The sequence below is a fragment of the Sorghum bicolor genome, chromosome 1 (assembly GCF_000003195.3).
Source record: "Sorghum bicolor cultivar BTx623 chromosome 1, Sorghum_bicolor_NCBIv3, whole genome shotgun sequence".
Taxonomy (NCBI): domain Eukaryota; kingdom Viridiplantae; phylum Streptophyta; class Magnoliopsida; order Poales; family Poaceae; genus Sorghum; species Sorghum bicolor.
In genome coordinates this window covers 1,797,816-1,814,148 of record NC_012870.2, presented here as the reverse complement: position 1 = coordinate 1,814,148, position 16,333 = coordinate 1,797,816, and the positions used below count along the sequence as shown (strand labels likewise).

Sequence of the window (16,333 nt, the reverse complement as noted above, 5' to 3'; positions counted from 1 at the left end):
ATAAACCACCTCAAATGAAACACGCTATTAGGCTTGCTTGGTTGCACTTCAATCCACCCCAAATCTAATATGTATTGGGATGGATTGAAGGTAAAAATTAACTGGTTTATCAATGAGGTAAAATTAACTGGTTTAGCAATGAGGTAGATTGGGATGCAGGTAAACAAGGGTTGAGTAATTTGGTTTAAGTGTTTTTTAATACTCTGCGCCCTTATGGAATATATATACAGCTTCTTCATCATTATATAATATACGGAGTACTGTACTCCCTCAAAAAAAAAACTGTATTAGACTATTAGCCCTCGGGTGGTCCACCCGCAGCCCTCGGGTGCCTATCTGGCACGGGCGCTGCTGGCGCGGCCCTCAGTAAAGTGCACCACCAACCGGCTACCGGCGTCCGGCGGCCGGTGAACAGCATTACAGCAGCATCTCCGTCCATCCAAAAAAAAAAACCCTGCCAGTTTCCCCGCAACGCAACGGTCACCTTCCTCTCGTCCTGTTTCATGTCACTTGCCATTTCATTTCTCCAAGATTTCCGATTGGTGGGTGGGTTTCTCCGAGCGTAACCTCCTTCCTCCGTGTTCCGCGTCCGGCGATGACCCCGCACGCCCAAGTCTTCGTCTTCGTCGTCGTCTCCTGGCCCTCCCTCCGCCCCTTTAGCATTTAGCTAGCCTTTAACAACAACATCCATCGGCGAGGCCGTGAGGGGGGGCAGTGCGATTGATTCTCTCAACACCAAACACCTTTCAGCTGGAAGAATCCTTTTCCCCCACTCTCTCAGTCTCAGAGACAGAGAGCCAGCCCGGCAAGATCCGCGTTCCCCCCAACCACCCCACACCCGACCCGGCCATGGCGTTCTACGAGGGCTGGTGCAGCGGCAAGAACGGCGGAGGCTGCTGCTCCGACTGCAGCTGGACGCGGATCGCCATCTGGACCGTCGCCATCCTCGTCGTGTGCGCCGTCATCATCGTCCTCGTGCTGGCCTTCGGCGTGGTGCGCCCACCCAAGGCCACCGCCGACGACGCCGTGCTGCAGCGGTTCGCTCTGTCCCCGGCCGACCCGGCGTCCAACTCCACCGTCTCCTACAACCTCACCGCCACGGTGTCGCTCCGGAACCCCAACATGTACCGCGCCATCGACTACGGCGCGCTCGCCGTGGCCTTCTCCTTCAACGGCACCCGCTTCGACGACTCCGCGTCCGTCCCGGCGTTCCAGCACAAGCCACGGAAGACGGCGACGGTGCGCGTGACCGTCGGCGGCGTCGACAAGCCCATCAAGCTCGCGAAGGCCGGGGTGGGGGAGTTCCGGACGGAGAACGACACGGGCAAGTTCGCCGTGGAGATGCGGCTCGACACGGTGCTCCAGTACAAGGGCCGGTCCGCCAAGTGCCCGCTCGTCGTCATCTGCCCGCTTCAGCTCCAGCTCGTCGACCCTGACGTCGCTGCCACCGCGTTCCAGCGGACCAAGTGCACCATCCTCCGGGCCAAGAAGTCCGGCTGCTAGCTTATTACTCTGCTCCAGCTCTCCATTGGTGGCCTGGCTAGCTCAATTTCTGCTTGGTGGGCTACCTCTCTAGTTTCTTGCTTCCTTCCTGTAAAATTAATTCTTCAAGACAAGATTTTTTCTTCTTCTTCTTCTTCTTCTTGCAAGTGAAGAGATTGTTGTTGTGTGTGATTGGAAGAGTATTTGTAGGAGTGGTGAAATTGGATGTGTAGAAATTTGTGGAGATTTGAGACGATCGATTCGTTGTCAGTTGTTTATGATCCTCTTCCTCTGCGATTCCTGTTGGGTGGTTGTGATTTGGGCAAGAGTTTATTGAGCTCCAGACTCCAGTCCAGCTGGGTGTTGTGTGGGAAGGAAGTAGGAGGCGTTGACTCTGTCCATCGGATGAGCAGACGTGCAGTCAACTGAACTGAGAGGTACTGGAGCTTGAGGTGCTGTTTGTTCGTCATCAGTAGCCCGGCGTTGTCATTGTTCGTTTAACATTCCCCTGATTTCATGCAAAATGCATGGTACACGAGGATTGATTGAAAATATTCCAACCACCAAGTAAATTAGTTTTTTATTAAGGGCCAACAATCTTCATGGAAATATTCCTAACCGTGAAGCAAATTATTTTTCTTGAAGGCTAGCAACCTCCAAGGAAAACACATTTACCACCTCAAAAAAAAGGATTAACTTATGATTAAATGAATTATTCTTTTCTTTTGTATTCGCTTTAGTGAATCTTATAATGAATATTTGAGATCCTAAATAATTTCAAATGTAAACGGCTTGAAGTAAAAAGTTTTATATCTTGTCAAGTACTATAACTTTGGATTATATTAGGTCATTATCTCCATTCTAGGTCATTTGGGAAATTCAAAAATTTTAACTTCCTTGGCAGTTTCGAATGGCGCTCAAGGAAAAATGAATTAAACGGTCTCAAATAGCACCTAAGAAAATGAGTAATTAGCTTGGTTAGTTTTATTTTTGGCATTGAAGAGAATTTTTGTGACTAATTGGTGAGACGAATCTATTAATTAATTAATCCTTTTCTGTGACTATCTATCTATTAATTAATTAATTCTAATTAGTTCATGATTAGATCATATGGTGCTACAGTAAACATGAGCTAACTATGATTAATAGATTTGTCTCACCAATTTGTCACCGCGGATGCATTATTTTTTAAATTAGTTCAAGTTTAGTCTATCTAAACATAGTTAGTGCTAATTTTCAGTAGGTTGGATCCGAACAGACCCTATACTACACACTAAGACCCTGGTTTGACGTGTTGTACTTGTACACACATTTGATGTTTCAGAGCTAGCTGCACCACCAACATAAACATAGTTAGTGCTAATTTTCAGTAGGTTGGATCCGAACAGACCCTATACTACACACTAAGACCCTGGTTTGACGTGTTGTACACACATTTGATGTTTCAGAGCTAGTTGCACCACCAACATAAGATGGGACCAGTGGCGAAGCCAGAAGATTTCAAGAGCCCGGACAATTTTCATTAAACAAAAATATTTAACTATAAAATCACAGAATTTTATATAGATATAAAGAAGATTTTTTTTTGTATTTTGGCGAGGAGCCCGGCCGGCCGCCTGGGGTGGCCGGGCGGTGGCTCCGCCAGTGGATGGGACAGACATGCTCCACCCTCCGTCCATGAAAGAGTCAATTTCTAGAGTTGTCCTAAGTTAAACTTTTTAAACTTTGACCAAATTTTTAGAAAAAAATGTTAAGATTTATGGTATAAAATTAGTATCATTAGATTCATTGTAGAATATATTTTCATATGATGCGCATTTTATGTCATAGATGTTGATACTATTTTGTATAAAGTTAGTCAAATTTAAAAAAAATTTGACTGGCACGGATTCTAGAAATTAGTTCGTTCGTGGACGGAGGGATATGTGTCGTTTACACAAATGCATTTGAGAATCGATCGAATAAAAAAAAGAGAAGTAGCGGAAGCATGCCGGTTGCCTTCATTGTCCGAAATGGAATCAGGTGCACGAGTGCAACGTTGGCAAGCTGCAAAGAACAAAAATGCTCGAGAGGGAACTTTGGATTTACAAACTGCAAAGAGGGTGAAAAATGCTGAGCACAAAACTAGCATCACAAAACAAATTATGCACATCTACGAGAACATGGATGTGACTAATGTACATGTATTTACAGCTTTATAAAATGCAACTTGTATTTACATAATGGAACATCAACGATTCAATGTATTGCATTTCCTGAAACTGAAACTGAAAGGTGTGTGCACACAGATCGCAATGTGCACGCGCAACAGTAGAGCTGACTGCTGAGGGCAGCTCGACTCAGTTTGACGGCTGGAAGGCTTTCTGGGCCGGTGTTGCTCGGCTTTTACTTTCACGCGCGAGTCAGGCCCATTGGGCCGCCGCCTACGGCCTCCGACCCCCTTCGCCATCCCCCTCCTCGCGCCGCCGTCGCCGATCTCCCCGGGGACGCGCTGATCCTTTTGCCCCTCAACTGTGCTGTGCAGGAATCTGCCGGGAAGGCGGTCGCTTGCTTTCTCGCTCGACGCGACGTCGGAGGATGCCTCTGGGGCTGACGCTGGGCTCGCTGGGGCGGGCGATGCGGCGGAAGCGGCTGTCCTCGCTCGACATCCTCTCTTCCAAGCGGGCGCCGCGGGATTACTACAAGGGCAAGAACTGCAAGCCCACCGGGTTCCACACCCGCAAAGGTACCATTTTACCGTCTACTAGTCCAGCCTCCCAGGTCGCCCGTGCTTTGTCGTTTGGGCTATGTTTAGTTTTGGTGCAGTTCGTCAATTCGTACCCTTGCTTGCAAGATCAAGATTTGGTGATCATTGAGATATTGGAATGAGAATTCACAGGAGTGAAGTGTGCGATCGTTGTCGCTTGACGAGGCCATCTGCTGGAAAAACATAATGACGTTAATTGAAATTATTAGCATTTTTGAGCCAAACGAACTGATGATGGTATTGCATTAATTAGATACTTTTTTTCTGTAAATGGAAAAGTATTTCCATTGCTCAAACAGATCCAGACAAGTCCCCGGATACTTGGGTCATTTGAACAGCGTAAATTTGTAATTTGAGTTTTTGTAGTGGCAGATCGAATTTTTAGTCAGATTTATCAAGTACAATGAAGAAATTTTTAGAATAATTTGTTGCTTAAATATAAAAGCAACTAATACTCACATGCAAACCTGGAGTCTCCTAAATCTCAGAAATACACATGAGGTGCATTTGTAGAGTAACTGAAAAATAATGCACTTAGGGCATCGAATTCCTAAAGCAAAGAACCAAGAGAGCAAGTGGCACTTGGCAAATCATCTGGGTTATCACCCCACATTATTATTGGTTTGAATATTAGGAGGCAGCAGTGGCACCTGACAAACCTGGAGTCTCTTTTTATACGTAGATCAGCATATGTGGTGCAGTCGCTATAGATGGTAATGTCTTTGCTGGTTTCAGCCTCAGATCATGCCTAGTTTGTACCCACCACAATGTACCTGTAGTCTGTAGAGCACCTGTAAGAAGTCATTCTTCACACTGCACTCTTGATCTTACTTCTCGAGTCAACATTTTCATACTATAACTATTATTAAGCTGCATTTGCTGTCATTTTAGTTCCATTCAATCCTTTCTCATCGGTGTGAGTAAATATTTGTACTCGTTCCTTTTATAAGGTATTATCTTAAAAGCTTAACTGCTTTTGTAGGTGGATATGTGATTGTTGATGAAAAGTTGCCAAGATTTGTTGTCCCTGACTTGACTGATTTCAAGGTAATTGCCTTTTTTGGGGGGTTCGCACTTTACAGACTTAGATAGCATGATCAGATTATTAAGCATCAAGTATCAAAATTATCTTCTTCAGTCCACAGTTAGTTTGTTTGCTGGACGAAATTGTGGAAGACAGTCAATTTACTTTCAGTTTCAGCACAAGGAACTTGGAGCACCGGTGCCCCAATTGAGGTTAAAAATGCGAATCTGTGATAATAAGAAAGTAGTTGCAAATGCCAAACTCAACACAAAATAGTTATTTCGAAATTTTTTATTTAATTTATTACCATAGCAACGTTGAGTTTAGAACTGGTGGGAAAGAGAGGGCCTGAAGATGGACAATTGTCACCTATAACCCCTTATGTGGCAAAGATTAGTTGAGTTACAATCTTTTCCTGCAGTTTCTCATGAATCATATGTGTGGATGATTGCAGCTCAATCCATACGTGTCACAATGCGCCAGGGACCTCACAGCGTCGACAACATCCTCTACTTCAGCAGAAAGTACTGAAAGCAAGAGCTGATCATTATGCGATTGCTCTAGTCATTGCCTACGTTTTGCAGGAAGGCATCCCAACTTTGCAGTAATGTTTTCCTGGAGCGCCCATGTTCCGAGGATTAACATCAGCATCCTAGCTACACATGCACATTTCAGATATCTTTCTTGTAAGGGCAAACATTATATATGGCGTACCATAAATCACCTCTGAAGTTTCTGGTCCTAGATGAGTAGATGTACTGCATACATAATTTCATTGTTCCTGCTTGTAACAAATATTTGAGTAGCTAAAAATTCCTCTTGTGAGCTCCGGTGTGTTTGGCTTCGTTTTAAGTTGGATCTCGTCCAATTGGACTTCCTCAAATGTGTTTGACTTAGTGGGAGTTCCTCAAATGTGTGCATCCAAACACTCTCAGCTCACACTTTCGTCGTGACTAACTTTTAATAGTGCAACCAAAGTTAAAAGGAAGACATAAGTCTTTGTGCTTCCCAATCATACCAAAGTTGCAAACACTATACTGTCCTTGCATCCATACTTCAAATCAGTACTTGGGCCAAGATAACCATGCATGTGGCCTTAATGTGACTAACTCAAATGTGATAACCACTGTTTATTTCATCTGCATACAAACTTTGGATCATGCTAAAAATGCTTCCATTTGTAGACAATGGAGTATTTGGGCACAAGTATTAAAATTTCCTTTCAGATCAACTGATCAAGGGGCTTCTCAAGAGAGATTGAACTCACTCCCTGATTCTTCAGCTCCACTCTTTTATTTGATTCTCTAGTGAAGTGATTCTGGTGGAGAGCGAGTGAAAAGTGATGCTGGTAGGTAATGGTGGAGCTTGAGGTAAAATTAAGGGGCATGACTATAGTAAAAGTAGAGTTATCCTTCTGGCTTCTCAAGAGAAGATTGATGGGGATAGCAGAGCTTGGAGATTAATAGATGGGCACAGGTATTAAAATTTCCTTTCAGGTCAACTGATAAGGGGCTTCCTAAGGCCTTGTTTAGTTTCAAAAAAATTTGACAAAATAACACTGTAGTACTTTCATTTTTATTTGACAAACATTGTCCAATCATGGAGTAATTAGGCTTAAAAGATTCGTCTCGCGATTTACATATAAACTATGTAATTATTTTTTATTTCCATCTATATTTAATGCTCCATGCATGTACCGTAAAATTCGATATGACTGGAATCTTGAAAAGTTTTGGGTTTTAGGGGTGAACTAAACAGGGCCTAAGAGAGTCTGGAGATGGATGGGTAGTGGTAGGGAATGATTTTTTTTTAAAAAAAACATTTGAAAAAGCTCTAAAGTGACCCTACAAAGGTAGTAGCATATTGCGATCCAAGTTTGACGCGTTGTACGTACGTACATTTCACGTTTCATAGTACACCTATATAAGACGGAACAGACATCATATACACAGGCCTCACAATTTATTACAACACAAACTGTCATAACCGTCACACACGACGCGCGCGCGCGCACTTCGCCATAGCCAGCAAGCAAGCTTTACCTTGTATTGGTACGTGCAAAGGCGGCCGATCGTTCCATCTCCAATTCTCCATCATGTGTGACGACTGCGAGTGCTGCTGCGCCTGCTTCGCCCCGCGGTACCAACGCTTCGCGTGCGGCTTCTGCATCGGCCTCGCCATCATCGCGGCGGTCGCCGTCATCGTCGTCCTCGTCCTCGGCTACGGGCACGCCGCGCAGCCCACGTTCGAGGTGGACGACGCCTCGCTCACGCGCTTCGCCGTCGCCATCTCCCCCGCCACCGCCATCTCCTACAACCTCACGCTCACGCTCGCCGTCCGCAACCGCAACTGGGCCATGGGCGCCGCCTTCCGGTCCCTCCAGGCCGACTACCTCTTCGAGGACCAGCGGTTCGACCGCGTCGACGTCGTCGCCTCGCCCACCTACGTCCTGCCCGCCAGGAAGACCGCCGTGTTCCGCCTCTCCAGCGGCGCCGACGCCGTGAACGCCATGCTCGGCAGCGCCGGCGTCAGGGCGTACAGGAAGCAGAGCGCCAAGGGGGCGTTCGACATCGAGGTGAAGCTCTCCGGCCAGGTCAAGTACCAGCTGCACAGCACGTGGTGCAGGCTCGAGGCCAAGTGCCCGCTCAACCTGCAGCTCGGATCGCCGGACGGTGGCGGCGCCGTCGTCTTCCAGAAGACCAGCTGCGAGGTGCTCCGGTCATCGCAGAAGGGGTGCTGAACTGTTGTTCGTCGCTTGCTGCATCTGCAATTCTACATGCATTGGATTCATAGATCGTTAAACAGTGTTTGGCTGCTTGGTTTCGTTTTCTTTTTATTTTTCTCCCTTTCTTCGTAAGAGTTTGGAGTCATTATCATTGCTTCGTATTGCATGCCATGCATGCGTAATGCAAAGTTTGGGGTGTGCTTGGCTTGTTTGAGACCCGGAAATTAAATTAAATTAAATTTCAACGAATTTCGCAGCAACCGGCGGTTCAATTATCGTCGAATTAAAACAGATCAAGTTTTTTCACATGTTCCAAAAACCAGCACGGCTTTGTCGTTCAAATGCATTTACAAAAGCAACGCACAATCGCATCGAGAAGAGAATGCTTGGTACACTACACATATCTTCATTGCAGCAAAGTGGAACTCAATCCCTTGCTTCAGATTGGAGAATGCTCCTTTATCTCTTCCTTGCACCCTCCGCTTCGCTTCGTTGTCGAACGCTCACGGAGGACAAAGGGAGCCAGTGCATGAATGAATACAGCAAAGAACAAAATTTGCTGGGGAAAATTTTGAATCTACAACTTGCATAGAATCAAGAGCTCTGCGACATGCCGAGCATGAAAACCCGCCGTCACAACACAAAGAAATGATCCATTATGTACAGATTGGAGCACATTTGTTTATAGAGGTAAAAGAACCAACAACCACAAAAAAGGACTGGCGCGCATATTCGAACCTTGATCAGGAAAGTAACCTATACCAACATACTAAAACCATGTACAAGCTGGGTGAGAACGCAAAAGGAGGTGACGATGTAAAGCACACAATACCAGTACATCAACATTGCCCACCGGATGGCGACAGCAAGAGTTTCCATTGCCTGAAGAGCTTCTGTTCTTGTCTTGGTTATACTCTGAAGCAAACTACCTATGTCAGCAGAGGGAGGGGACGAGGGGTTATCAATCACCAATCATTTCCTTTCCCTCCACTCCACTGTCGACTGACTTGAGGTGGTGCGAGCAGTACTGTTACTGCCCCGGCAATGCAATAGCTGAAGCTGAAGGCTCTGGATAAGCTCGTTAAGTTGCTGAATGTTCTTCTCTTGTGCCAATATTACCTGTAAGTAACACATTAAATTATGACCTGAAATGTTTTTTTAACATAATGACCTGAGACTCAGATGTTTTGAATCCATATGAAAGTAATGATCAAAGAAGAGGGCGACAGTTGTTCAGGTAATAGCATAGCTACTGACAATGAAAAATGTGCTTTTCACAGGTACTAATATGGAACGGTGAAACTTCCTCAAGACTTGCCAAAAGGCCAACAGTGTAGGAATCACTTGACAGATGAAGCCAGCTACACGATGTGCAGAGAAAATTATGAAACTGGTGTAGAGCTTTTAAAGTGCTCAAACCCTAAGACTACAATCAAACACCCATTTCATTTTATCCAAGAATTACAAAACCATTGATTGTCGTCTTCTATCATCACAGTCCAAAGGTATTTCCAGCAAAAGTATGTAAACAAAGTGGTTAACTCTAGTCATGACAATAAGGTTAACTGCAATGTCATCGAGCAAGCTAGAAAATGGCCACTAAAATCACCATATTCCAATTATACATATGAAAACAAATCGATGCAACATAAAAAGAACCACAGATCCCTTGAACTGCAAGCAACCTTGCATACCGTACCGTCAAAACTATCGAGCTTGGGGCCTACTGTAATAACTCAAAAGCACGTGAAGAATACGAGTTAAAGGATTATAGTACCTTTTGAGCCACAAGCACTTAAGAGTATTTTCAGGACACATAAATGTCATGTCATACCCTACAAGTGCTCCAAGTCAAAGATGTTCAGCCTTTGGCAAAAACTTCAGTCGGTTACAAATTCAGATCTATACAATTAGGATTTACACATGAAGAAAGCTGTAAGCAGAAAAGATTCATAAAGGAGTGATGCAGTAACCATTTCAGAAAAAGCCTTCGTCTGTTAAGTCAACCACCTGATAAACAAAGCCAGTAGAACTAAAAAGCCAGAGGTTTTGCTAAACCTCTGCAGACTACACTTTGATGTTGATTTTAATATCTGTGCTCAGCTCTATCAGTGTGGAGGTACTATACGACTAAATCAATTTATTCAGAAGTCAGAACATGACAAATGGATAAACAAATAACATCAATGCAACAAATGTTATGGATAAATTATTGGGCTTCTGATAAACAAAATAACATCAATGCAACAAAATAAGAATGCAAGTGCTCACTTTCTCTTTAACAGCATCTTCCCTTTCAAGTGCCTGTTGCCTCCTCCGAGTAGCTGTCGGATTTGCCTCAGCCTCACCAATCTGCTGCTTCCACTCAAACTGTGATGTGATAATGAGCACGAGCAGGAGGAAGATAAGAACTATTGGCCTCGAATTCATCACGCCGATCAGCAATTACAGAACCTATAAAATATGCCATAGTAAGCTAATTAGAGAATCTGTGATAGCTAAAGAAACAACAAGTCGAACATCACATTAATTATCTTTTGAAGAAAAAAACACCAGAGTTTAGTTAAAAAAAGTTAAGAAATAAATGCCAGACAGCTTAGGGTTTACTGGTAACAGTTTTAAAGATAGTTAACAATGCCACTGTTTTTACATTAAATGTTCAGAGAGTTCCAATTAACAGGAAACATTCTCATTAAAAGGATGATACTATATCTTAGTAATGGCAAATAAAGTTGCTATGAATGTCAAACTATTATTCTAAAGATCACTTCATCGTCATAACAGAGGGACCAACCAAAATGAATAAGTCAAACTACTTCAGTCAATCACTGAAACACCCACAGGTAGAGAAGTACAACTAGATTGAACCGAACTCTGTGACAACATCTTGGGGGTACATCAGCGTTGCTGCTTCAAGTAATCATATATAAGGCTGTGAATTCCCGTTATGATTCTAACATATACTACTACTCCAGCACCATAACTTACATATATACCAATAATAATGTCCACGACAAGACAAGCACGACATAAATGGGGCGATCATTAATTAAATCGGAAGGAAACAGCATACATACTACATAAATTGGAAACCCTAACATCACAGCGAGCGCCAGATCATTTATCCAGTGGTAAAAACCTACCACAAACCGAAACGAAAGTGCCGGTTCCACAAGAGAACGAGAGTGACTCAGAGATCCGACCTCCACGTCGACGACGGAGGACCAAACCAAAAGCGAGCCAGGAACTCACCGGGAAAAGGGCGAAAGGAAATCTCACCGTCTCATCTCACGCCGCGGACGCAGATTAGGGGAACCGACGCGGGGCGCCGGGTGGAGAGAGAGGGGAGAGCCGGGTTCCTCTTCCGATTCCTTGACAGCTCCAATTCAATGGATTCCAGCTTGCCCGCCCGCCACGCTTTGACTGCCGCTACTGCTCCTCCCTTGGGCTTCTCCTCCACTCCTTGGCGGGCTGCAGTTTCGCAGCAGCCGTGGAGAAGGCGACGTTCCAAAGGGAAAATTCCCCCCTGTTGATTTCCGTTTCTTCCTCTTCTTCTTCTTCTTTTGATGGTGATTACTTTTTCTTCTCTGCGAAAGTAAAATTTCCTCGCGCGGCTTCCGTTGCTGCCTTTATTGGGCCGGGCTTTCCCTGTGGGAAGGAGACGGGCCCACCCTCACTTGCCACGGGCGGCACGAGGGATCCACTGCTGGCCTGCTCTGCTTTCCGCCGGATCAAATCAAAACCGCCGAGGGCTCCACGCGGAAACAGACAAAGCCGAGCGGCACTCCCGACACCTCTGCTCGCCGGCCGGCCGGCCAGCTCACTCTGCCTCCACCTCGTCTGTCTGTTGGAGCCGCGGCGTCGATGGCAGCGCCGCCAGCGCTCGCGCGTGAGCTGCTGGACGAGGCGCGGGCGCCGGGGTTCGCGGAGTGGCAGCGCGGCGTGCGGCGCCGGATCCACCAGCACCCGGAGCTGGCGTTCCAGGAGCACCGCACCAGCGCGCTCGTGCGCGCCGAGCTCGACGCGATAGGCGTCCCGTATGTGTGGCCCGTCGCGCAGACGGGCGTCGTGGCCACCATCGCCGGCCCCGCCGCGGCCGGGGGGGCCGTGTTCGCGCTCCGCGCCGACATGGACGCGCTTCCCATCCAGGTCCGTGCCCCTCGTTTTTTATTCGTTTTGACTTCTGCGAATGATTGATTCGGAGGTCATCACCGGCTCTTGCGATGGCTTGAATTTGATCAGATCTTGTATTTTTTGCGCTGATTTAAGTTTGTTTCTGCCTCCTGCGCTGCTGTACATGACAAAATCGCCATTTCTCAGTATCACCAAAAACCCCACATGTAAGGCCTTGTTTAGTTCACTCCAAAATCCAAAAACTTTTTAAGATTCCCTGTCACATCAAATCTTGCGGCATATGCATGAAGCATTAAATATAGATGAAGACAAAAACTAATTGCACAGTTTGTTTGTAAATCGTGAGATGAATCTTTTAAGTCTAGTTACTCTATGATTGGACAATGTTTGTCAAATAAAAACGAAAGTGTTATAGTGTCGAAATTCAAAATTTTTTCGGATCTAAACAAGGCCTAAGCTTGAGAGCGACTGACAACCATACAACTCGCCTGTCGCGTCATCATAAAACCAAATGGAGATGCTTCATGATGATCCCTTAAGTAGAGCACTATATACAGAACATAATGTTGTCAACATATTGGCTTTACCATGACTTCCCAAGTTCCAATTGGCAGGAAATGGTAGAATGGGAGTTCAAGAGCAAGGAAGACGGAAAGATGCATGCATGTGGCCATGACGCCCATGTGGCGATGCTTCTCGGAGCAGCTAAGCTGCTTCAGTCTCGGAGGCGCAATTTGAAGGTACTGTTGGGTCATTTTTAGGCTCACTTTTGTTAGAAACATTTCCATTTTATCTTGCGCTACTTAAAATAACACGGCCTTAGATCTCTCAAAAAAAATAACACGGCCTTCTAAATTACAATTTGATCATTCATGATTTTATGTTATATTATCTATGCTTATAAATTTATAATTATTGGATAGTATAATTCCATATAAATCTAATCATATAAAATTTATATTATAATAGTTACTCCCTCCATCCCAAATTGTAAGTCGTTTGACTTTTTTTACCCCAAGTTGACCACTCGTCTTATTTTAAAAAAATTTATGCAAATATAGTCAAATTTTAAGTTATTCTTGAAGAACTTTTATTAATAAACCAATACACAACAAAAAAAGTAATATTTTGTACAAAACTTTGAATAAGACGAGTGGTCAAACTTGATATTAAAAAAGTCAAACGACTTACAATTTGGGATGGATTGAGTATTAAAAATTATTAACCTAATTATTGGTCAAAGTTTTTAAATTTTGAATCTTAACATGCATGTGCGCCAGCTAAAATAGGATGGAGATAGTATTTGAGTAACCCATTCTACAGTTCTGAAACTTAATTTGGTTCTAATTGCTTCACTGACAATATTGATTTGGTTTGTGCAAACTGGCACACTAAAACTGTAGATGTGCAATAGCACAAAACCTTAATACTTTCTCCGTTCCAAGTAGTAATAGCTCATTTTACAAATTACAAGTACAAAAGACAAAAGAGCCACCTAGCGTACAGTGAAAAAGAGCCACCACATTTACCGCTGCTACTATTTCATCCACAGGGTACAGTGAAGCTTGTCTTCCAGCCGGCGGAGGAGGGCCACGCCGGCGGCTACCATGTCCTCAAAGAAGGCGTCCTGGACGACGTGCAGGCCATCTTCGCCGTGCACGTGGACACGGGACTGCCCGTGGGCCTGGTCGGCTCCAGGCCAGGGCCGGTCCTCGCCGGAGCGGCTCGGTTCACGGCGACCATCACGGGGAAAGGCGGGCACGCGGCGGGGCCACAGCATGTCGTCGACCCGATCGTCGCGGCGTCCTCCGCCGTCCTCAGCCTCCAGCAGCTCGTTGCTCGCGAAACCGATCCGCTACAAGGCGCAGTACGTACACGACCAGTACAGAACTTGTGTCTGCAACTCCAAGACTGCAATGCTGACGAACTGCGAGCATGCATTTCGTCGTCGTGCTGTCTATGCTTGCATTGCAGGTTGTGTCGGTGACCTTCATCAAAGGAGGCGAAGCTTTCAATGTCATCCCGGAATCCGTCACCATGGGCGGCACCTTCAGGAGCATGACGAACGATGGCCTATCCTATCTCATGAAGAGAATCAGAGAGGTAGTTAACACTGACAAATCTGAAACTCACATGAACAAATACAATGGTCTAACAATCCCTATTATTCCCTTGCATAACAAATGACGATGTCATACATGGACTATGGTGCAGGTGATAGAAGGACAAGCCGCCGTGAGCCGGTGCGCCGCAACGGTGGACTTCATGGAGGAGAAGATGAGGCCGTACCCGGCCACGGTGAACGACGAGGAGATGTACGCCCACGCCAAGGCGGTGGCCGAGAGCATGCTGGGCGAGGCCAACGTGAAGGTGCGGCCGCAGGTCATGGCGGCGGAGGACTTCGGCTTCTACGCGCAGAAGATCCCGGCTGCCTTCTTCAGCGTCGGCGTCCGCGACGAGGGGACGGGGAAGGTCCACCACGTGCACTCGCCGCACCTCCAGATCGACGAGGGCGCGCTCCCCGTCGGAGCCGCGCTCCACGCCGCCGTGGCCATGGAGTACCTGAACAAACACGTCTCGCCGGCGGCGAGCGAGGCCCAGGCGCCCAGCTAGGCCTCGAACAACCATAGCCTGCACATGAACATGTGATCTGGCTACTCAGAGTAATAAAAACGAGACTTGAAGAACTTCTCTAAATAAAAAGGTAAAAAAAAAATCGAAACGTGATGAAGAGCTGCACCACCACCAGGAAGGAAGACATGTGCCAGCGCGCGCTGCGAGTCGCAAATACCGCGCCGTGCCCAGCGCGCCACCGCCACTTGCCACATTCGCGCCCTCGCCCATCGGCGCCCGATGCTCGCGTAGGTGCTCCCATGTTCCGATAACTAAAAAACACATAAAAGTGTACGAAAAAAATAAGCAAAATATATATGGACAGATATAGTATGTATATTGCAAAAAAAAAAGGCTTGTTTAATCAAAATTTGAGGTTGAACGAAGTTTCCGCAAGGAGAAACGAAAAGAGTAAACACTAAGGCTTAGATCTAAAAAGTTTTTTTTTAGATTTTAATATTATAACACTTTTGTTTTTATTTGATAAATATTATCCAATTATAAAATAACTAGGCTTCAAATATTTGTGTCACGATTTACATGTAAATTTACATGTAAATTGTGTAATTAATTATTTTTTATTTTTATTTAATATTTTATACATGTGCCGCGGGTTTTTAAGTGTATCCAAACAAGGCCTAATCAGCATGCAATGGGACCAGGTCGTGGCCCGGTTTGCGTGACCATGTCATTCCTCAGCCCGACCCGCTTATAAAAAAGTAGAATTCTTCTAATGTTTTAAAATAGTATTAAAACACTATATATCATTGATCATAGTATATGAGATTCTCACAAAAAAAAATTGACTAAATTTTAAATGATAAAAAACTAAGAAAAACTCACATCCATAGGAGTTAAAAAAATTTATGGTTACGATATTCCTTTTTTTCCCTCTTATCCAAAAAAAAATGTCTAATAAAATTTTTTACATCAACATGCATCCTCTAATCATTTATCAGTCTGCTCCCTCCATTCTTAGAATAGACGATGTTATGGAATATATGTTGGTAAAATTTTCTTAACTTTAACTAGATTTATGAAAAAAATATGTGTAATATTTATATCTCTAAATAAAAATTATTATTATAGTATATTCAACAATTTCTCTAATGATAAATATTAATATTTTTTATTATAATTGATTAAAGTTTAAAACTAACTTCTCAAAAAATAAGAACAACTTTTATTTTAGGACAGAGATAGTACGATTGAATTTGTATGTATTTTTAAAGAGAAAGCATGGAAGCATGGAGATGGACAGGATATGTTCTTGATGTGATTTTTTTTTTAAAAAAAAAACTTCTCGATGTGATTTGAGAGACCAGGTGCAGCGGCGGCAGGCGGATTGTCTCGCTCGTTAGGTGTGTTTAGGCCTTAGTTTATCTAAAAAGATTCCTCGTCATATCAAATTTTAGGGCACATACATAAAGCATAATATAAACGAAAATAAAAACTAATTGTACAGTTTATCTGTAAATCACACGATAAATCTTTAGAGTCTAGTTAGTCTATAATTAGATAATATTTGTCAAATAAAAACAAAAATTCTATAATACCAAAATCTAAAATCTTTAGCGCGCTCTCTCTTCTTGATTAGATGTGAATAATA

General features: G+C 44.4%; 5 protein-coding genes across 7 annotated transcripts; 4 read left to right on the top strand and 1 right to left on the bottom strand.

Moving 5' to 3' along the window:
• LOC8080191 lies at positions 431-1,774 on the top strand. Its single transcript, XM_002466098.2, has one exon. The coding sequence runs from the start codon at positions 850-852 to the stop codon at positions 1,501-1,503; it is 654 nt and encodes a 217-aa protein (XP_002466143.1). The 5' UTR covers positions 431-849; the 3' UTR covers positions 1,504-1,774.
• On the top strand, positions 3,901-6,135 carry LOC8080190 (39S ribosomal protein L41-A, mitochondrial). The gene is made up of 3 exons (XM_002466097.2): positions 3,901-4,207; positions 5,211-5,275; positions 5,707-6,135. Exons 1-3 carry the CDS (start codon positions 4,060-4,062, stop codon positions 5,794-5,796), a joined length of 303 nt encoding a protein of 100 aa, XP_002466142.1. The 5' UTR covers positions 3,901-4,059; the 3' UTR covers positions 5,797-6,135.
• Positions 7,217-8,216, top strand: LOC8079663. Its single transcript, XM_002466096.2, has one exon. The coding sequence runs from the start codon at positions 7,348-7,350 to the stop codon at positions 7,990-7,992; it is 645 nt and encodes a 214-aa protein (XP_002466141.2). The 5' UTR covers positions 7,217-7,347; the 3' UTR covers positions 7,993-8,216.
• On the bottom strand, positions 8,533-11,530 carry LOC8080189. 3 transcript variants are annotated; one of them, XM_021450866.1, is made up of 3 exons: positions 11,121-11,245; positions 10,249-10,431; positions 8,533-9,096 (listed from the first exon to the last, which is right to left on the bottom strand). In XM_021450866.1, the coding sequence occupies exons 2-3, from the start codon at positions 10,405-10,407 to the stop codon at positions 8,950-8,952; spliced, it is 306 nt and encodes a 101-aa protein (XP_021306541.1). In that variant the 5' UTR covers positions 10,408-10,431; positions 11,121-11,245; the 3' UTR covers positions 8,533-8,949. The 3 variants fall into 3 exon arrangements, with proteins under 3 accessions (XP_021306541.1, XP_021306542.1, XP_021306540.1); XM_021450867.1 differs by having other exon boundaries at positions 8,538-9,096; positions 11,230-11,530; XM_021450865.1 differs by lacking the exon at positions 11,121-11,245 and adding an exon at positions 11,257-11,525 and having other exon boundaries at positions 8,538-9,096.
• LOC8080188 (IAA-amino acid hydrolase ILR1-like 3) lies at positions 11,655-15,077 on the top strand. Its single transcript, XM_002466095.2, has 5 exons — positions 11,655-12,126; positions 12,726-12,851; positions 13,664-13,978; positions 14,086-14,214; positions 14,326-15,077. The coding sequence occupies exons 1-5, from the start codon at positions 11,842-11,844 to the stop codon at positions 14,722-14,724; spliced, it is 1,254 nt and encodes a 417-aa protein (XP_002466140.1). The 5' UTR covers positions 11,655-11,841; the 3' UTR covers positions 14,725-15,077.